Source organism: Zeus faber, assembly GCF_960531495.2.
Source record: "Zeus faber genome assembly, chromosome: 11".
Classification (NCBI taxonomy): Eukaryota; Metazoa; Chordata; class Actinopteri; order Zeiformes; family Zeidae; genus Zeus; species Zeus faber.
Window position 1 is genome coordinate 7,005,774 of NC_137205.1, and position 15,896 is coordinate 7,021,669.

General features: G+C 43.5%; 2 protein-coding genes across 2 annotated transcripts; both read left to right on the plus strand.

Moving 5' to 3' along the window:
• Positions 1 to 295: 295 nt before the first annotated feature.
• On the plus strand, positions 296 to 8,884 carry snrnp70 (small nuclear ribonucleoprotein 70 (U1)). Its single transcript, XM_080008855.1, has 10 exons — positions 296 to 464; positions 1,040 to 1,193; positions 1,281 to 1,343; positions 1,465 to 1,519; positions 3,071 to 3,135; positions 3,236 to 3,298; positions 3,388 to 3,469; positions 6,785 to 6,886; positions 7,311 to 7,410; positions 7,570 to 8,884. The coding sequence occupies exons 2-10, from the start codon at positions 1,047 to 1,049 to the stop codon at positions 8,381 to 8,383; spliced, it is 1,491 nt and encodes a 496-aa protein (XP_079864981.1). The 5' UTR covers positions 296 to 464; positions 1,040 to 1,046; the 3' UTR covers positions 8,384 to 8,884.
• A 256-nt stretch (positions 8,885 to 9,140) lies between these two features.
• lin7b (lin-7 homolog B (C. elegans)) lies at positions 9,141 to 14,525 on the plus strand. Its single transcript, XM_080009089.1, has 6 exons — positions 9,141 to 9,253; positions 10,378 to 10,496; positions 11,887 to 11,958; positions 12,109 to 12,318; positions 13,078 to 13,241; positions 14,424 to 14,525. The coding sequence occupies exons 1-6, from the start codon at positions 9,178 to 9,180 to the stop codon at positions 14,443 to 14,445; spliced, it is 663 nt and encodes a 220-aa protein (XP_079865215.1). The 5' UTR covers positions 9,141 to 9,177; the 3' UTR covers positions 14,446 to 14,525.
• Positions 14,526 to 15,896: the final 1,371 nt, after the last annotated feature.

Here is a 15,896-nt window from a genome sequence, read left to right on the forward strand (position 1 = left end):
GTGTGTTTGTTTGTCCAGGTTGTGAATTGTACATGTAACACAACATAGACACCACATAGTAGTGACTATGTTATGTTCAGTCTAGTAGACTGAAGTTCGACGTGTTTTCACACTTTCAATGGAACACACGCAGCATATACGTGCATTCCACCGACATTGTGTCATGTACCACGGCAACGTGGAAAATAAAGGTTTTGTTAAAAAAAAACAAAAAAAAAAAAACAAAAAAAAACCCCGCCCCTTTCACAACAGTCGTAGAGACTTTACGGCATCCCGCCATTTTAGGTAACGCAAGCGACTCGCGCACACAGCTACAACATCATCTCGTCAGCGTTTTACACGTTTATGCCTTTTCCGTCCCGCACCCCGCTACACGGTTCGTTGGCGAGGGGGAGGGCAACACTCGCCTTCATCTTCGCCCGTGTCGAGCTGAAAGGGTTGTGAAGAAACTGGAGGTTTTTAAGGTGAGACAATAAGGTTGGCTCGTTACACGAGGCCCGACTTTAGCGTGCTATGCTAAGCTAAGTGTTAGCCGCATCCCAAGCGAACGTGTGGCACAAAGTAGTATTCACATGATTATGTACTAGGGCTTTTACGGCAACGTTATGTTGGGTTATTGTATTTTAGTTAGTTGTGTTGCTCTGAACACCGATCTAAGTCAGTTACATGCAACGCGCAGAATGCGTTCACAAGCTAGTTTGTTAGCGTGTGCTCGTTAGCGCGAAGGTAGCTGAAAGCCGTTTTTCTGAGTGAACTTGAGCGATCGGGGCCTTTATTCGCGCTCTCCACTTCCCCGTCGACAGCTAACCATGCCTTTTTAGATGGTCTTGGCCCAGTGGATAAGTTAAACGACAGGAGAGGGCGGAAACACAACAAAACAGGATGTAAGCCGCGATTTAAAAACCCAAATAAGGAAGACACACACTCGATGTAGAAATTATCAACACAAGAGGGCGGCAATGCGACATTAAAATTGGATGCAAGCCTTCATTCCAACAATATCTGTTAAGAAAGTTGATCTAATTTCTATTTTTTTTAGGTCAAAGATGACGCAGTTTCTACCCCCGAACCTGCTGGCTCTCTTTGCGCCGCGGGACCCGATCCCCTTTTTGCCTCAGTTAGAGAAGCTGCCTCACGAAAAGCATCACAACCAACCCTACTGTGGCATTGCACCATTCATTAGGCACTTCGAGGTAAAAAACAAAAACAAATGTCAACTCTTCATAATTTCAATCGATAACTACGTTTCACTGAAGTTGGTGGATTTTAATATGTAATAGGACCCCAGAGATGCCCCTCCACCAACTAGGGCAGAAACACGTGATGAGAGATTGGAGCGAAAGGTAAGATGACAACCATTACATGTGTGGGCCCTTTTCAAAACACAGATTTTAAAACCACAATAATATTCACAGTTGCGCCAAACTAAATGTATTTAGCATGTCCTTTAAACCTTTGTTGCAGAGACGAGAGAAAATTGAGAGAAGGCAAGCAGTGGTGGAGACTGAACTCAAACTTTGTAAGTTTACTTGGTGATGTCAGCAAGCTGTGGTATTGTTTGTGTGTGTATATGTCTGGCTGATGCAGTCAAAACTCTGATCACCTGAACCTCACTGATTCTAAGTAGATAGTAAACCCTTTAGTTCTCACTATAATTACTATATCAACTTGTTGTATTGACATGACCTTGATAATTCCCTGTTGGGTTTTACATGCGTTTTTGTTTGTATAAGAATATCACCAACACTTTGGCGTAAATTGTCAGAATAAACAGCAGGCTATTCCCTACCATTGGATGACTTGGGGGCAGTGGGGATCGACGCTGCTACTCAAAGTTCAATGTGACAAAACCTAAACAGTACCTGGGCCACCGAAGAATCCTTCGAAATTGCGACTCCTCCTTATCTTTTGGAGTTTTCAGTTACCACGATCATAGTCCCTAATTGAATTTTATCCATGCTAGAATACACGGTGGACTCACCACTGTTGTTTTTACGATGTTCGTAACATCAATCTGTTTTTTATATCCATAACTACTCAACGTTTATTTAAACTTATGGAAAAACACCTTTGGAAATTAATTTGAACAAAAGTGCCAGCCAAATGATCTTATGTAGCCAAAATGTTGTACGTTTCAAAGTTAATGAAAAAAAAAAAAAAAAAAGATGAGGATTGCCAGAATTCACAAATGCATATAATGCAATAAATACAATTGGGAAAGATTGATAAATACTTCAAATCTGTAAGGTAAAAAAAAAATCGGACAATTCAAATTTTTAAGTCCACAAAATGTCGGTATTTCACCGTGGGCACGGCTCAGGCAGCTCTCACACACACAGAGCGAACCAGGTGACGATAACGTTACCAGAACCAGAGACCATTGTATTTGTTTTTTTATTAATTTATTTAGGACATATATATATATATATATATATATATATATATATATATATATTTTTTTTTTTTCCACATTACAATTTCTGAATATTCTTTAGAATGAAAAGTTTGTTCCCATTTGAAAGGGTGAACGTGCATTATTATGGTATTACAGTGGTACCCTGACTTATGGCTGTAATTCGTTCTATGAGAACGGTTGTATGTTAAAACAGTCGTATGTCGAAGCAATTTTTCTCATTAATCATGAAGGGTGAAAATAAACAAAATACACAGCACAAACACAGTAAATATGAAAAAAATATCGATAAGCCACGAACTAGGTGCACACACGTTGTGGGTCGCCCGCTGGCTGACTGCTGACTGGCCGCCAGCGTGCCAACTGCAAATTTCCACGGTCTTATCTTGGAGCAATCGTCGCAAGTTGATACAAATTTTCGTGACTATCGCTACTCGTATCTTGGATTAGCCATAAGTAGATGCAGTCGTATGTCGAGGTACCGCAGTATCATTATGTCAGTGGCAAGTGGTCTAAAAAAGACAATATCGTTTATTGCAATTATTTCTGGGACAATATATCGTCCAACAAAATTTGTTATCGTGACAGGCCTAAAAGCGGTTTATTTTGCTGCTTTATTACCTTAGAGCCTGCTGAATTTGTGTTTTTTGTTTTCAGGGGATCCCCACAATGACCCAAATGCACAGGGAGATGCGTTTAAGACATTGTTTGTTGCACGTGTGGTAAGTATATAAAAACCATAAGCTGTCAATTACATTTTGAATGTTGGGAATATTTGAGCTTGTGGTATACTTATCTCTAATTACCATTTTATTGTTTCAGAACTATGATACTACAGAGTCAAAGTTGCGTCGTGAGTTTGAAGTTTACGGACCCATCAAACGGGTAGGTTTTTTTTGCCAATTTAGTTCTTGGGTTGCTGTTATTAGAGTTCATGTAGGCATGTGCCCTGCCTGACTGTGTTCCTCCTCCAGATCTACATAGTTTACAACAAGGGGACCGGGAAACCCAGAGGTTATGCGTTCATCGAATACGAGCACGAGAGAGACATGCACTGTAAGTACGACCAGGAGACACAGACATCTATACATCACCTTTTCATTAGGGCTTTTTCATGCATCAAACAATTGTTTATCAAAGTAGCATTTTGTACTTAACCATTTTCTATACAACTATCAATGTCATTTCACTAATTTCCATACAAGTGTGTTGGTTCTGTGACGTGGCCAGTGTGTATTTTGAGTTGACTAATACTAGTGCGGTTGGTAAAGTGAGGCCTGCAGAGCACCATACTTCTCAGGCAGGCCCCTCCTGTGGTTGTCTCAGTGGACTCCATGAGGAAGTGGGGGTGAAATTAGTTAGAAATGTCTCAGACTTTTCCTCCTGTAAATCTCAACATCTTTGCCTGTCATAGGGCAGGTTCTTTTAAATTGGTATGCGTGGTAGCTCTCTGGAAGAGCATGTCTCCCGGTTGGAACCCAATGGTAAGCCCCTGGTCAGATTGGTTGCCAAGTGTCACCTTCTTGTAATAGATGGGAATAGGTAAGAATAGTGTGGGTATGAGTCATCCATGTTCTCAGATATTGAGTTGTTTCCTCAAGCAGCCATCAGTGGTCTCCAACCCTGGTCATGGTGAGCTTAGACCTGTGTTTCACACTGCTAACCCATCCTAGTCTTGTAAGGCAGTCACATGCCACAGTGGATATGATTGACATGATGCGCTATCCACATTTTTTATAAAATGAACAGTTGCCATCAACTAAACACAGATTCTGTGGATATTTTATAACTAATGGCCAAAGCAAAGGGCATCTGGGCTCTTCAGGACCAGAGTTGTCAAACCCCTGGTTTATTGTCAGAGTGATGGATTGACTTAGAGGGGGAAGTGTGGGACTCGTGCAGTATATTAACTGTGTGTTGTTCTCATTGCCACTGCAGCCGCCTATCTGTGATGGCTATTGGCCAGAGCTGGCTTGCAGATGATGATGGTTATGATACATCTACACCCTACTACCACAGCTCAGTATATGGTTGGTATAATGGGTTTGTATGATGGGTAAGATTTCTTTCCACCCTCCATCTTACTTAGGTAAGAGGGGTCCTGTTCAATGACCAAGGCACCTTGAACTGCACTTGATGGGTCTCGCAGCTTTCGCCATTGAACTCACCCTGGGCCGTTAGTCTATTAATAAGTGCCCGATGAATCTGCCCTTTGTGTTAAAGCCATCTTGGGTAACTGGGATTTAGCCAACCACGGGCCATGAAGACAGCCTTTTATCTTGTAAGAATATTTGAGAGCACATTGCCATTTAATGTCCCTTATTTATATAGGAAGCGTTGGAAAGTAATGGTATGTTAGATTATGCATTTGCATATGTGCATTGCAGACGGACAAATTATATTTAAAGTGACTATCAAACAGTTTTCATGTATAGTTGGCTCTTCCTCCTGCCAACTACCATAATGATGGTTTAGAGGCCTGTTCAGCGCAAGGATGTTTTGTTTTAGAAACCCAAGATATATGTACATTTGGTAATGAGCTGGCTTTAATAGAATAGGCTGACGAGGGGACCTACTTGATAAAACCCCTACATAGGCTATTCATACAGTGTTGCATCCAACTAAAGACAACAGGAACATTACAGATATATGCACATCTGCGCATTTTGACAAAAGTTCTTAATTCCACTATTATAGCTCATGATATACCGAACAAGGGATTAGTTTTAATAAATAAGTTGCGTTTTAATAAGTAAAGGCATCAGACTACACTTAAGCTCAAGCATTAGATTGAATACCTTTTTAAAATATCATATATTTCAAACGTCTAGGAAATCTCTGAGCATATCGTCGACAAGCATGTACCAGTTGTATGATTTGGTAGGGGTTGTGGTAAGGCAACACCCAGGAAGATGCAGGTTAGTCAAAAGTAAAATATTTTAGATGTCACTTCCTATAGAGCTGAGGGTTTTGGTAAGGCCCTATTACGGATTGAATTGAGTGCCTTCTGTTAAGCCTGTAAGTGGAGGGGTTGTGGTAAGGCCCCCCTGTCCTGTAATCTGGTTAGCTGTTGTGACCGTATGTGTCATGTTGTTTTGTGGCATTAGGGGGAACTGGTAAGGCCCTCTGTAAAATCTTGAGGGATTCTGGTAAGGCCCTCGTAGTGGTTCAGTGGGCTTTGGTAAGGCCCGTGAGGGAGATTTTTGGTTGAGGCGCTCTTCTTGGAGGTAAAAAGGAAGGCTAAGGCCCTGCGTCCTGGGAACGTCGCCACAGCAGACCAGTGTAGCAGCCGGCTGGATTTCAGGTCTTCGGTCATAAGATATTTATTCCAACACTGAATTGTGAGAAATGGGGTGATCAAGGGTTGGGGACTATGGTAGATTGTGGACATTTTGAAATGCAACACATACTTTCTGAGTGGATAAAGGAGAAATGTATGTTTTTGATTTCTGGCTTTGCTGTACCTGTGTCAAAGTTTTGGTAAGACATACTAAGGTCGAACTCAACCGGACTAGATTTCGAGTTTTCCCACACATGGTGTTGATATAATTTGCCACTGGTAAGTGCTATTGAAAATCACACTGCTGATATTGTGATTAAAAGGAATGTTTAAAAAAATGGTTCACATTATCAAGAGTATCGTGATGGCTGAGCCCTGTCACCCAGCACTTTGGACTTTTTACAGAATACATTAGGTTTGTATATGTTGATTTGGTAAGTGTGAATTGCATCAAGGTTCTTTGTGGTCACTAGCAAATGATTTGTATTACCACAGTGAAAATCTGAAGTATTTACACAGTAATTACTAAATTTGTCCCGTTTGAAGGTAAATTTTCCCTTAAGTGTGTGTTTTCACTCACTTCCAACTTTAAAGGATGATTACTGTGGTATAGAATGTGGGCCATCAAACCACTCAACTCTTGTTGTTCAATTTTGTGTATATGGGAAATTCTTAGAGGAGACTTTTATAAATTCTATTTGAAGTGTATCGTGGACCTCATATTTGCTCGTTTTCACGCAATGAGAAGCCCAAATGTAGTAATTGACTGGCTGTAGAAGAGATTTTCCCAGATTTCTAAGATAAACTCCATTACAAATTCACACTATGGACATGGTTCAGGTGTCATGATTGTGAAATGAGTAGACGCTCGTTACGCAAAACGGTGCAGGTAAAACTATAACTGGCTGGTCCTGGGGTGTGGTGGAAGGCAGTCAGCTCCCAATATACTGCGGCTTTTATCTTCTCCTGCTCCTGGTCAGTATGAACATGCACTCTTTTGTTTCCTTGGCCATAGTCCTGCCAGCGTGTTCCCTGCTCACTCTTATTTTTTTCCCCTTCTTCTCCCCGACCCCCCCACCCCGACCCTCCAGCTGCCTACAAGCATGCAGACGGGAAGAAGATTGACGGCCGGAGAGTGCTGGTGGATGTGGAACGTGGGCGCACTGTTAAAGGATGGCACCCACGCAGGCTAGGTGAGACTCCTTTTAATGACAGAATATATGATGCAGCACAGCTAGAAGGAAATGGATCAATCATGGGAGCAGTTCCTTTTTCAGCCTTATATGTATATGTTTTGGGATCAAAGTTACGAGGGTGTTAACGGGAATTCATGTCTTCCATGTCTCACCTCAGTCAGATGAAGTATCTTCTTGCTTGTAGACCTGACCCCTTTATAATGCCTTGCCCATTCTGGAATTCTAAAAGATTGGACAATAAAAAGGCTCAATAGCATTCAATCTGCTTCTAGAACTGAAATGGCCGAAATACTTAACTAGAATTTCTTAACTGAAAAAAACTAGAATTTTTTTAATTACATTTTTTTTTTAAGGAAATAAAAATCTAACTATATACTACTGACCACAATCAGAAATGAAATTGAACTGATGTTCTATTCAGGTGGTGGACTGGGCGGCACCCGAAGAGGTGGAGCCGATGTGAACATCAAGCATTCGGGTAGAGACGACGCATCACGTTACGACGACCGCGGTCTTGGAGGGTGAGCGAGTTCGTGTGCCTCGACGTTCTGCAGAACGCACAGACCGAGAGTCTTAACAAGGCTTAACGAATGGTTCCAATAGAAGAACCCCGTCATCATTAAACTGGATATCTGCCCATGTCACTCATGCGGTTCTCTGATCGTTAATTTTCTTTTCAGGGAGCGTGAGCGGGAGCCACGAGAGCCCCGGGAGCGGCGGGAGCGCAGCAGAGAGCGGGAACGCGACAAAGACCGGGAGAGGCGGAGGTCTCGCTCCCGTGACCGCCGGCGCCGCTCGCGCTCACGAGAGCGTGAGAGGGAGCGCGTGCCCGGCATGCCCGTGGCGGTGCCCGTGGAGGAGAGCAGTGGGGGGGGCGGCGGCGGCGGCAGCAGGCGTCGGGAGAGGGAGCGCGGTGGGGCGGCCGGGGGGGGCCACAGCCACAGTAGGGAGAGGAGCCGAGACAGAGACAGGAAGAGACGCAGCCGTAGCCGTGACCGCAAGCGGGACCGCGAGAGGGGCAAGGGCGTGGACGGGGAGGAGGGCAGCGTGGGCCCAGGGGACGGCCCCGTGGGCGAGGCGGCAGACAGAATGCCAGAGGAGCCGGAGGAAGGGGTGGAGGGGCCGGACGAGCGCAGCAGGGAGAGGGATCGCGACAGGGAGCGTAGGCGCAGTCACAGGGACAAGGACAGGGACAGAGACAGAGACAGACGCAGGGGGGAGAGGGACCGAGACAGGGAGCACAAGAGGGAGCGTGGAGACAGGGAGAGGGGCGGGGGGGACCGCCGGGACGACAGGCACGCCTCCATGCTCCCCCGAGATGACACGGGGCCCCAGGATGACATGGGCAACGGGGATGAGGGTGAGGCCCCACCCCCCATGGAGGAGTACAGCCAAGATGGCATGATGATGGACCAGGAGTCTGTGCAGTCTGGGGAAGGATATGTCTCCAATGAGAACGGCTACAAGATGGAGGCCCAGGGAGAGGAGTACTGATTCCACCATCATGCTTGGTTTTTCATTTAAGAGACTCACTCCATCATTTGCAATCCACCGTTGTGTATGAAGAATGACACTGTATGCTCAACGGACCCTGGTTCAGGCCTCTACACCAAGTTTTCCATGTTTAGTTGCCTCTTATAATTTAGTATAGTTTGAATAGCAATAGCAGCAGTGGTATTGGCTACTTTCCCCAAATCAATGCCAGCAAATGTTCTGTGTTTTATTTTTTCCCCAAAAACAATTGTTTGGCATCATTATCAGGGCTCACCCTGTGTGCAATTGATTTAAAGCTTTTATAGGCTGAAGGTTGGAAATTGCAATTTGATTATTCAATTTAATCTAGATACTTAAAGAATGTCAAACTTCAAATGTATTACATGTACTACACGGTCGCAAGTGGACTAATTTTCCATTGTAAAACAAATTAGCTTTTTTTTTTTTTTTTTTTTTTGTAATTTTTTTTGTTCACTTAAAATAAAATACGATTTTCTAATTCATGACTCGTCAATTATTGCAACCACTACATAAGGAGAGGGATGAACGAATGACATTTCCTTACGTATAGATTGCGTAAATCCTGCCTGGTTCCAATGTTCTCCAGCAGAGTCGCACATCGGGACTCGCTCTGGTTTTCCGGGCAGGTTCAAGATCGCGACCGTAGCGCGCCGAATATAGATGGCGGTTTGATCAATTCGTAAGTCTTATTTTCATCTGAGACGCGGCCGGTTTCGACGAACGACCTCGCACACACCTCCGCCTTGGGATTCCTGGTCCAGACTGGAGGCTCCATGATGTCATCCTACTATCACTCCGGGAAGGACGTGGACATGGCCACCATGGCAGAGCCGCTCTGCCTGGAAAGAGGTGACTTTCAATTTAACGTTTTGTATTTATAACAACCAAAAGGACGCGTTTCTTAAAAAAAAAACAACCAAAAAAACCCTACAGGACATCTACGCCCCCTCGCCGGTCCGATGGCGTCATTGTGCGTTTTAACGACGTATTCGCTCTTGGAAGCGGATTAGTGGAGCGTTGAAGACTCGTTATCCCCTCGGAACATTTTTTTAAAATCTTTATTTAACAAATGACACTGAATAAACGATGTACTACGGTGTAGCTTAAACAACCAACCTCCGTTAATCCGTGTGTAGCTATGCGCTACCTGAATGGACGCACCGGGGGAAATTAAGCCTTTCCCCCTCCTCAGTTGATATATATACTGTATACCGCAAGTAAACCATTAATACGTGTTTTTTTTTTTAACAATTTTTTATTTGATTCAATGAAACTGGATGTCAACCATTGTATCGTAACAGCCTATCGATCATCATAATATAAATGTGGTCATAGGGCAGCGGTGTCGAAGAGACGGGGCGCGGGGGGCATGGATGTATTACAATTTAAAATGTATGGGGTTTCGCTTTCTCTCTATTGAATGGTCTATCACATTCAAGTTTGGGCGAGAATAGGGACATATGGCCATACCCTCAGTGTGCATTTCATTCATAGATACAATTTAACTGTATATAAATGACAGTGTTTGCGCTGAAAATTGGAATGTACCCATCACCCAGATATCATACAGACTTGTGGCTTCTACAGGAGCAAAAATAAATAAATTATATTTTCCTGTATATATATGCATAGCATAATATTTACGCAATTATTTATAAACGTTTCCAACCCTAACCCTAGCCAACTACAAAAACGACTTTTTGAATTCTGCGCCATTTTGTTATGCATCTTGATGCAATGGCCTCATGGGTAAAGTAGTTATATTATTATAAACCTAAAAAGGAACAGAAGGTACGGGTGAAAAACGGCATGCATGTGTTTCTAGGGCTTCATTTGGTCGGGGAATATAGCTGCGTTATACCTAAAATGAGATTCGCGCGCAGCTGTAATTGAGAAAATTCCATTTTAGAAGCCAGACCGATCTGGCTCCATTCCCTCCCTAACTTGACGTAACTGGACTTGCCGTCTCCCAGACGTGTGCCGGGTGATCGAGCTGTTGGACCGGCTGCAGCGAAGCGGGGAGCTGCCCCCTCCCAAACTGCAGGCCCTGCAGAGAGTCCTGCAGAGCAAGTTCTGCGCGGCCATAAGAGAGGTGGGTACCGAGTTTGGAATCCTGTCACATCATTACCTCCACTACCCATGTGGCCAGTGCGGCGAGGCGACCCATTCGTACCACGACACCCCATGGTAAACCGGTGTGGGAGCCACAGGTACCGCTGCACTAAGGTTCAGCCTCGTTTTCGTATGCAGTCTGTACCTTTTTGGGGATTAAGAAAGTCCCACTGTATCTTAAGTGGAATGCATCAATGAATAAGGGTTTGCGGGACTGTGAGATTCTTCAGATTCAAATTCTTCGATCGTAAGGCAAAAGTTTCCCTTGCAAATGCCAAACTTGCCGTTGAACTTGGAACAGGTGTGTTTTTTTAAACTTGTTTGGAATAACAACGTGATAATTCTGACGCTTTAAGTTCTCTGAAGCTAATTAAGGGTTTAATTATGATCCATGTCTCAACCATTTGCAGTGGTTACAGCCAGTAAGAACCTACTCTTTGCGTAGGTATGTCACCCAGCACCTCAAATAAGTGTTCACCACCACCACCTCCGTGTGCAGCACCCCCAAACCACGCTGTCCCACCCTCCCTCTTCAACGGGGCTTGGAATCAATTTTTGTTGTTTGGTACAAAAAATACCCAACATTTGACCCTTACAATTGGTTAAGCTTCTGCTGGAATTGCGGACGATTTATCTAAGATCTTGGATGGCAGCGATGTTTTCAAAGCAACAGAGTTGATCCAATCCCCGCAAACGATACTAGAACCACTAGAGTCCCGGTTAGACGAGCCTCCGCTCACAATGTGCCTCCGCATCAATGTCCACCTGCACCCATCCACCTGCCAAGTACTTAATATCACTCGCCCAACGCCTCTGAAAGCTTTCCCCAGACGTCTGTGCTCCTGTCTGGTTGAAGGGGTTTTACACTATATTGGACATCCGTGACATTTCAAGGAAAGTGGCATGTGTGTCAGCGCAAACTCCCCCCACCTCCTCACCCGACTGATCGGACGCCTTATGTTCGTTCAAATGGGTCCATTGGTTGATAGTTATGTAAGTAGCTTGTTGGAGTAGAAAAGCAACGCACCGATCTGGAGTTACCTGTTGCTAAAGTACTAATTTGAGCCTATTTGAAAGAATTGATGAAGACTGTGAAATTCTGTATGGAATCAACCAAAAGTAGCACACTGTGTCAGTTGGAATATTTTGCATGCTCCCTTAAACATTTTAATTCCAAAAAGTTTGTAAAACGGTGCTGAATGGTACTCAAAGAAAAGAGTCTGTGTGTTGCATGTCCACATTAACATGCCTGAAGTCAATTTGGCACTAATCCCAAGCACTATAACTGTATGTCACACACCATTTCTTTCTATATATATATCTGGTTGACCCATCCTCTTGCTCCCCTGGCCGCTGCATCCTCCCTGCAGGTTTACGAGCAGCTCTATGACACCTTAGACATCGTAGGAGGACCAGAAGTCCGCGCGCAGGCCACTGCCAAGGTATTTGCCGTGATCTTTTGGGGGTTTAACCCTAACCCTAACCCTGGCCCTAACCCTAACCCCAATAAATCGAACCCTCACCCATGAACATTTTTAAGTACATTTCCGCTACGTAAACTAAATCCATATCTATCCCTCTGGCCCAAAAAGGCAACGGTAGCGGCCTTCGCGGCCAGCGAGGGCCACGCCCACCCACGGGTGGTTGAGCTGCCCAAGACGGAGGAGGGCCTGGGCTTCAACATCATGGGGGGCAAGGAGCAGAACTCCCCCATCTACATCTCCCGGGTGATCCCCGGCGGCGTGGCGGACCGCCAGGGCGGCCTGAAGAGAGGAGACCAGCTGCTCTCCGTCAACGGGGTGGTGGGTCGCGCAGTTTGCAGTAGTGCAGTGGTGGTGATCTTAACCTCCACTTGAATGGTGTTATATTTGTTTTTGAAACGCTAAACCTTTTTCCAGGCGCGATGACCTAAGTACAGAAAAGGTTTAGTTTACTCCTTTACTCTTGCTTTTCCGACACAGTTCTTTTGGGATTTGTGTGTATTTCACGGCAATATACACAAACCCTAACCCTAACACAATTAAAACTAATGTCAGTTAATCGGCATAAACTACAGGGTTTTTTTGCATTTATTTAATTTTCACTTGTATATTTACTTTGCCAGATTTTCAGGGACGTGTTCCATCTGATTGTAAGTCGCTTTGGACAAAAGCGTCTGATAAACGACATAATGTAATATAAATGTGAACCAATGACAAAAGCCAGGAAGAGTTTACCCTGCATCAAAGTTATACCACAATTTAAAGGTATATTTAATATAGGTTATAAGTTATGTCAAGAGAAGTTTTTTTTGTGAGGGTTATGGTGCCAGGCTCAACTTGTATGATGAAAAAGATACATATTTATAATATTTGAAATGTCAGGGATTTTTTTTATTTATCCTGGTGAGGTACATTTGAAAGGTATTGAACTTTGACCCGTCACACAGAGGTGTTAGCTCATGAATATTAATTGGGGCAAGAATGTTCCCTGAGTTTTTGCGATGATTGAGAATCATTGTGGATAAGACAAAAAAACTATGTAATTTATGAGGGCTCATCGGCCATTTTGTGACCGCGCAGAGTGTGGAGGGGGAGCACCACGAGAAGGCGGTGGAGCTGCTGAAGGCCGCCCAGGGCTCCGTCAAGCTGGTGGTACGCTACACACCCAAGGTGCTGGAGGAGATGGAGGCGCGCTTCGAGAAGATGAGGAGCGCCCGTCGACGCCAGCAGCACACCAGCTACTCGTGAGGAGGCTTTTTTTTCCAACTTCTTTTTATGCAGCGGGTCTACTACGTATACTGTAGTTAGTGAAGCAAGAATGATTTGTTCGTAGTGAACCATCCAGCTGCTGGCCTGTGCGCAACACACACACACACACACACACACACACACACACACACACACACACACACACACACACACACACACACACACACACACACACACACACACACACACACACACACACACACACACACACAGACACACACGAATGATTGCACCTGGACATGAGCTCTCACACACACACGCACACCCCCCCCATAGAACTGTGATTATTATTATTGTTATGGCCTACGTATAGATGAAGTACGAATGATTTGTTTGTAGTGAATGATGTGGAAGAAATTCTTCCGCAATGATCGGTGAGGTTAATCTGCCCGCTACAAGAAAACAAAACCGAGAATATTCAAGATTATTTACTCTTTAGAATAAAGAGAAAGGTTCAGTACTGCTCCAAAGCAGTGTTCAGACCAGTCTGATCTCATTTCTGATCAAGAGACCTTTATACAACAACAGAGGGTGTGGCTTAGGTCAGAAGTCATTTACAAGTCTGTGTCCCTCAACTGTCTCCCTGGATGCCAACCTCAAACAGTCAATTCACAGGAATTTGTAAATGACCTGGCAGACGCAGATTACAATCCCTGACAATGCACCTCTAGGCTCCCCTGGGGTTATTCTTCATCTCCATACAAGGTAAACAGGACGAAATGTGATCTGGTTCTTTCATGTTATAATTGACATTGTAGAGAGAATGAACATTTCTCTTTACATAAAGTTGGAGGGTTCCTGAGAAAACAGAGACAATGTTTTGAAAAGACTCCCCCTCTGGAGGTAGAGGCCTTTGTCCTCATTCAATATAAATGATCGTAAGCATTTTTCTCTCACAATGAACAACTCTTTACTAAGTGACTCATCAAAAACGCTATCTCAAAAAAATAGTCAAACCTTTCATTATTGTGAAACTTAAGCTTGCCCTGAGCTGCTACTCTGGCTGGGACTGATGAATGAGATCAATAAGGGCAGCGTTGCAATTTTGATCTTGCAACACAAGAGCTGGGTTCCATACATCCATGTTCCATACAGTACGTAAAGGTACAAAAACAGCATTTAAAAACTGCTTCTCTTTTGTTTCCTTTCCCAAACAGATCTCTGGAGTCCCGGGGCTAGCCCCCAGCACGGCACCATCCACCTCAACAACCCACCCACCTTACTGCTGTTCTCCAGTGAGAGGAAAGACCTTAGCAAAAAAAGAAAATGATAAATATATTAATATATATATACCAAAGTAGCCAACCAAGACCTGTTAACCCACTAGGTATTTATGTTTATGAAGCCATTACAATTTAGATGTTTGTGTGATCTCCCCCTCCCTCTCGGCCTCCTTCCCCTAGGGCGGCTCTGTTTTGACTGTCGTCTATGCGTGTAGGTGTATAGCGTTCGGATTTCTCATAGCGCGTTTACTTTTTATATTGTGATGCGAGATTACACCACTCTGGAATACTTTTAGTTGCACGCACCGCCTGGGTCATGGCAGTGCAGTGAAGTTAGCCTCATAATGGTGTTATTGTGGACCCCCCGTCTTATCACATCACATAACCGCCGCCCCGCTGTGGCTCACCATTCGCTTGTTTGGGGTGAAACGAGGGATCTGATATCAGTGGTAGGGTAGAGGGACGACTTAAGACTCTCAGGAGTCGTTTATCAATGTGTTTATTTGTTTAACTTATTCATGAAATAAACTATAACTGCGATGAAGTTCTCTTATTTTTTCTCCATCCATTTTTTTATGAAAGCCTCGAACTTGAGAAAGTGGTGTTTTCACATGACAAGAAAAAGATAACAGGTTCTCAAAGCAAGACTCATTTGTAGATCTATACTAAATTATATTTTTTTATATTTGATTAAAAATGTTTATTATATACAAATAGTTAAATGAAGAAAATTGCTATTATCTCTCTAATAAAAGATTAAGGCTGGTTGTTTTTGAAACCATCCACTCAGGGCATCGATCCCAGTACTAAAAACAGTGAACAGTAAGTTTCAGCACCACAGACAGCGACACCCCATAGACTGGCGCCCATTCATGGCTAGTGAGAGTAACGACTCTAAAAACCTTTCACCTCAATTATGGATTCCCAAAGAGGCCAAAAGTCAGTAATAGGCTTAAAATATTATTCAACATGACAATAAATAATACAGTGTGTTTAATTTAAATCTATTTGATTGATTTCCTTTGAGTAAAATCAGTGGTGGAAATATAGTAAGATTTAGATATTTCACTCCCTTGTTTATCATTTGCAAGCAATTTTATTTAACTCTTCACTTTTCCTAATTTCCATGGCACTACCAGATGTTAATCATTTTGCTATTTTCCAATTCCCTTGTTGCTCATATTATTATGAGAAAAGTTTGTTTATATATCTATATAAACATCACACACATACATACATATATATACACTATATACACATATACACACACGGCTCAACAGTTCCGGATGTTTCCATTCAAACGAATGAAAACAGCATGAAAAAGTGCTGCTATATACAGTGTGCTATATTCATCTATATACAGCTCCTTGTTAGAGAACAGCAAGTTGTGCAAAAAGTACTGAAACA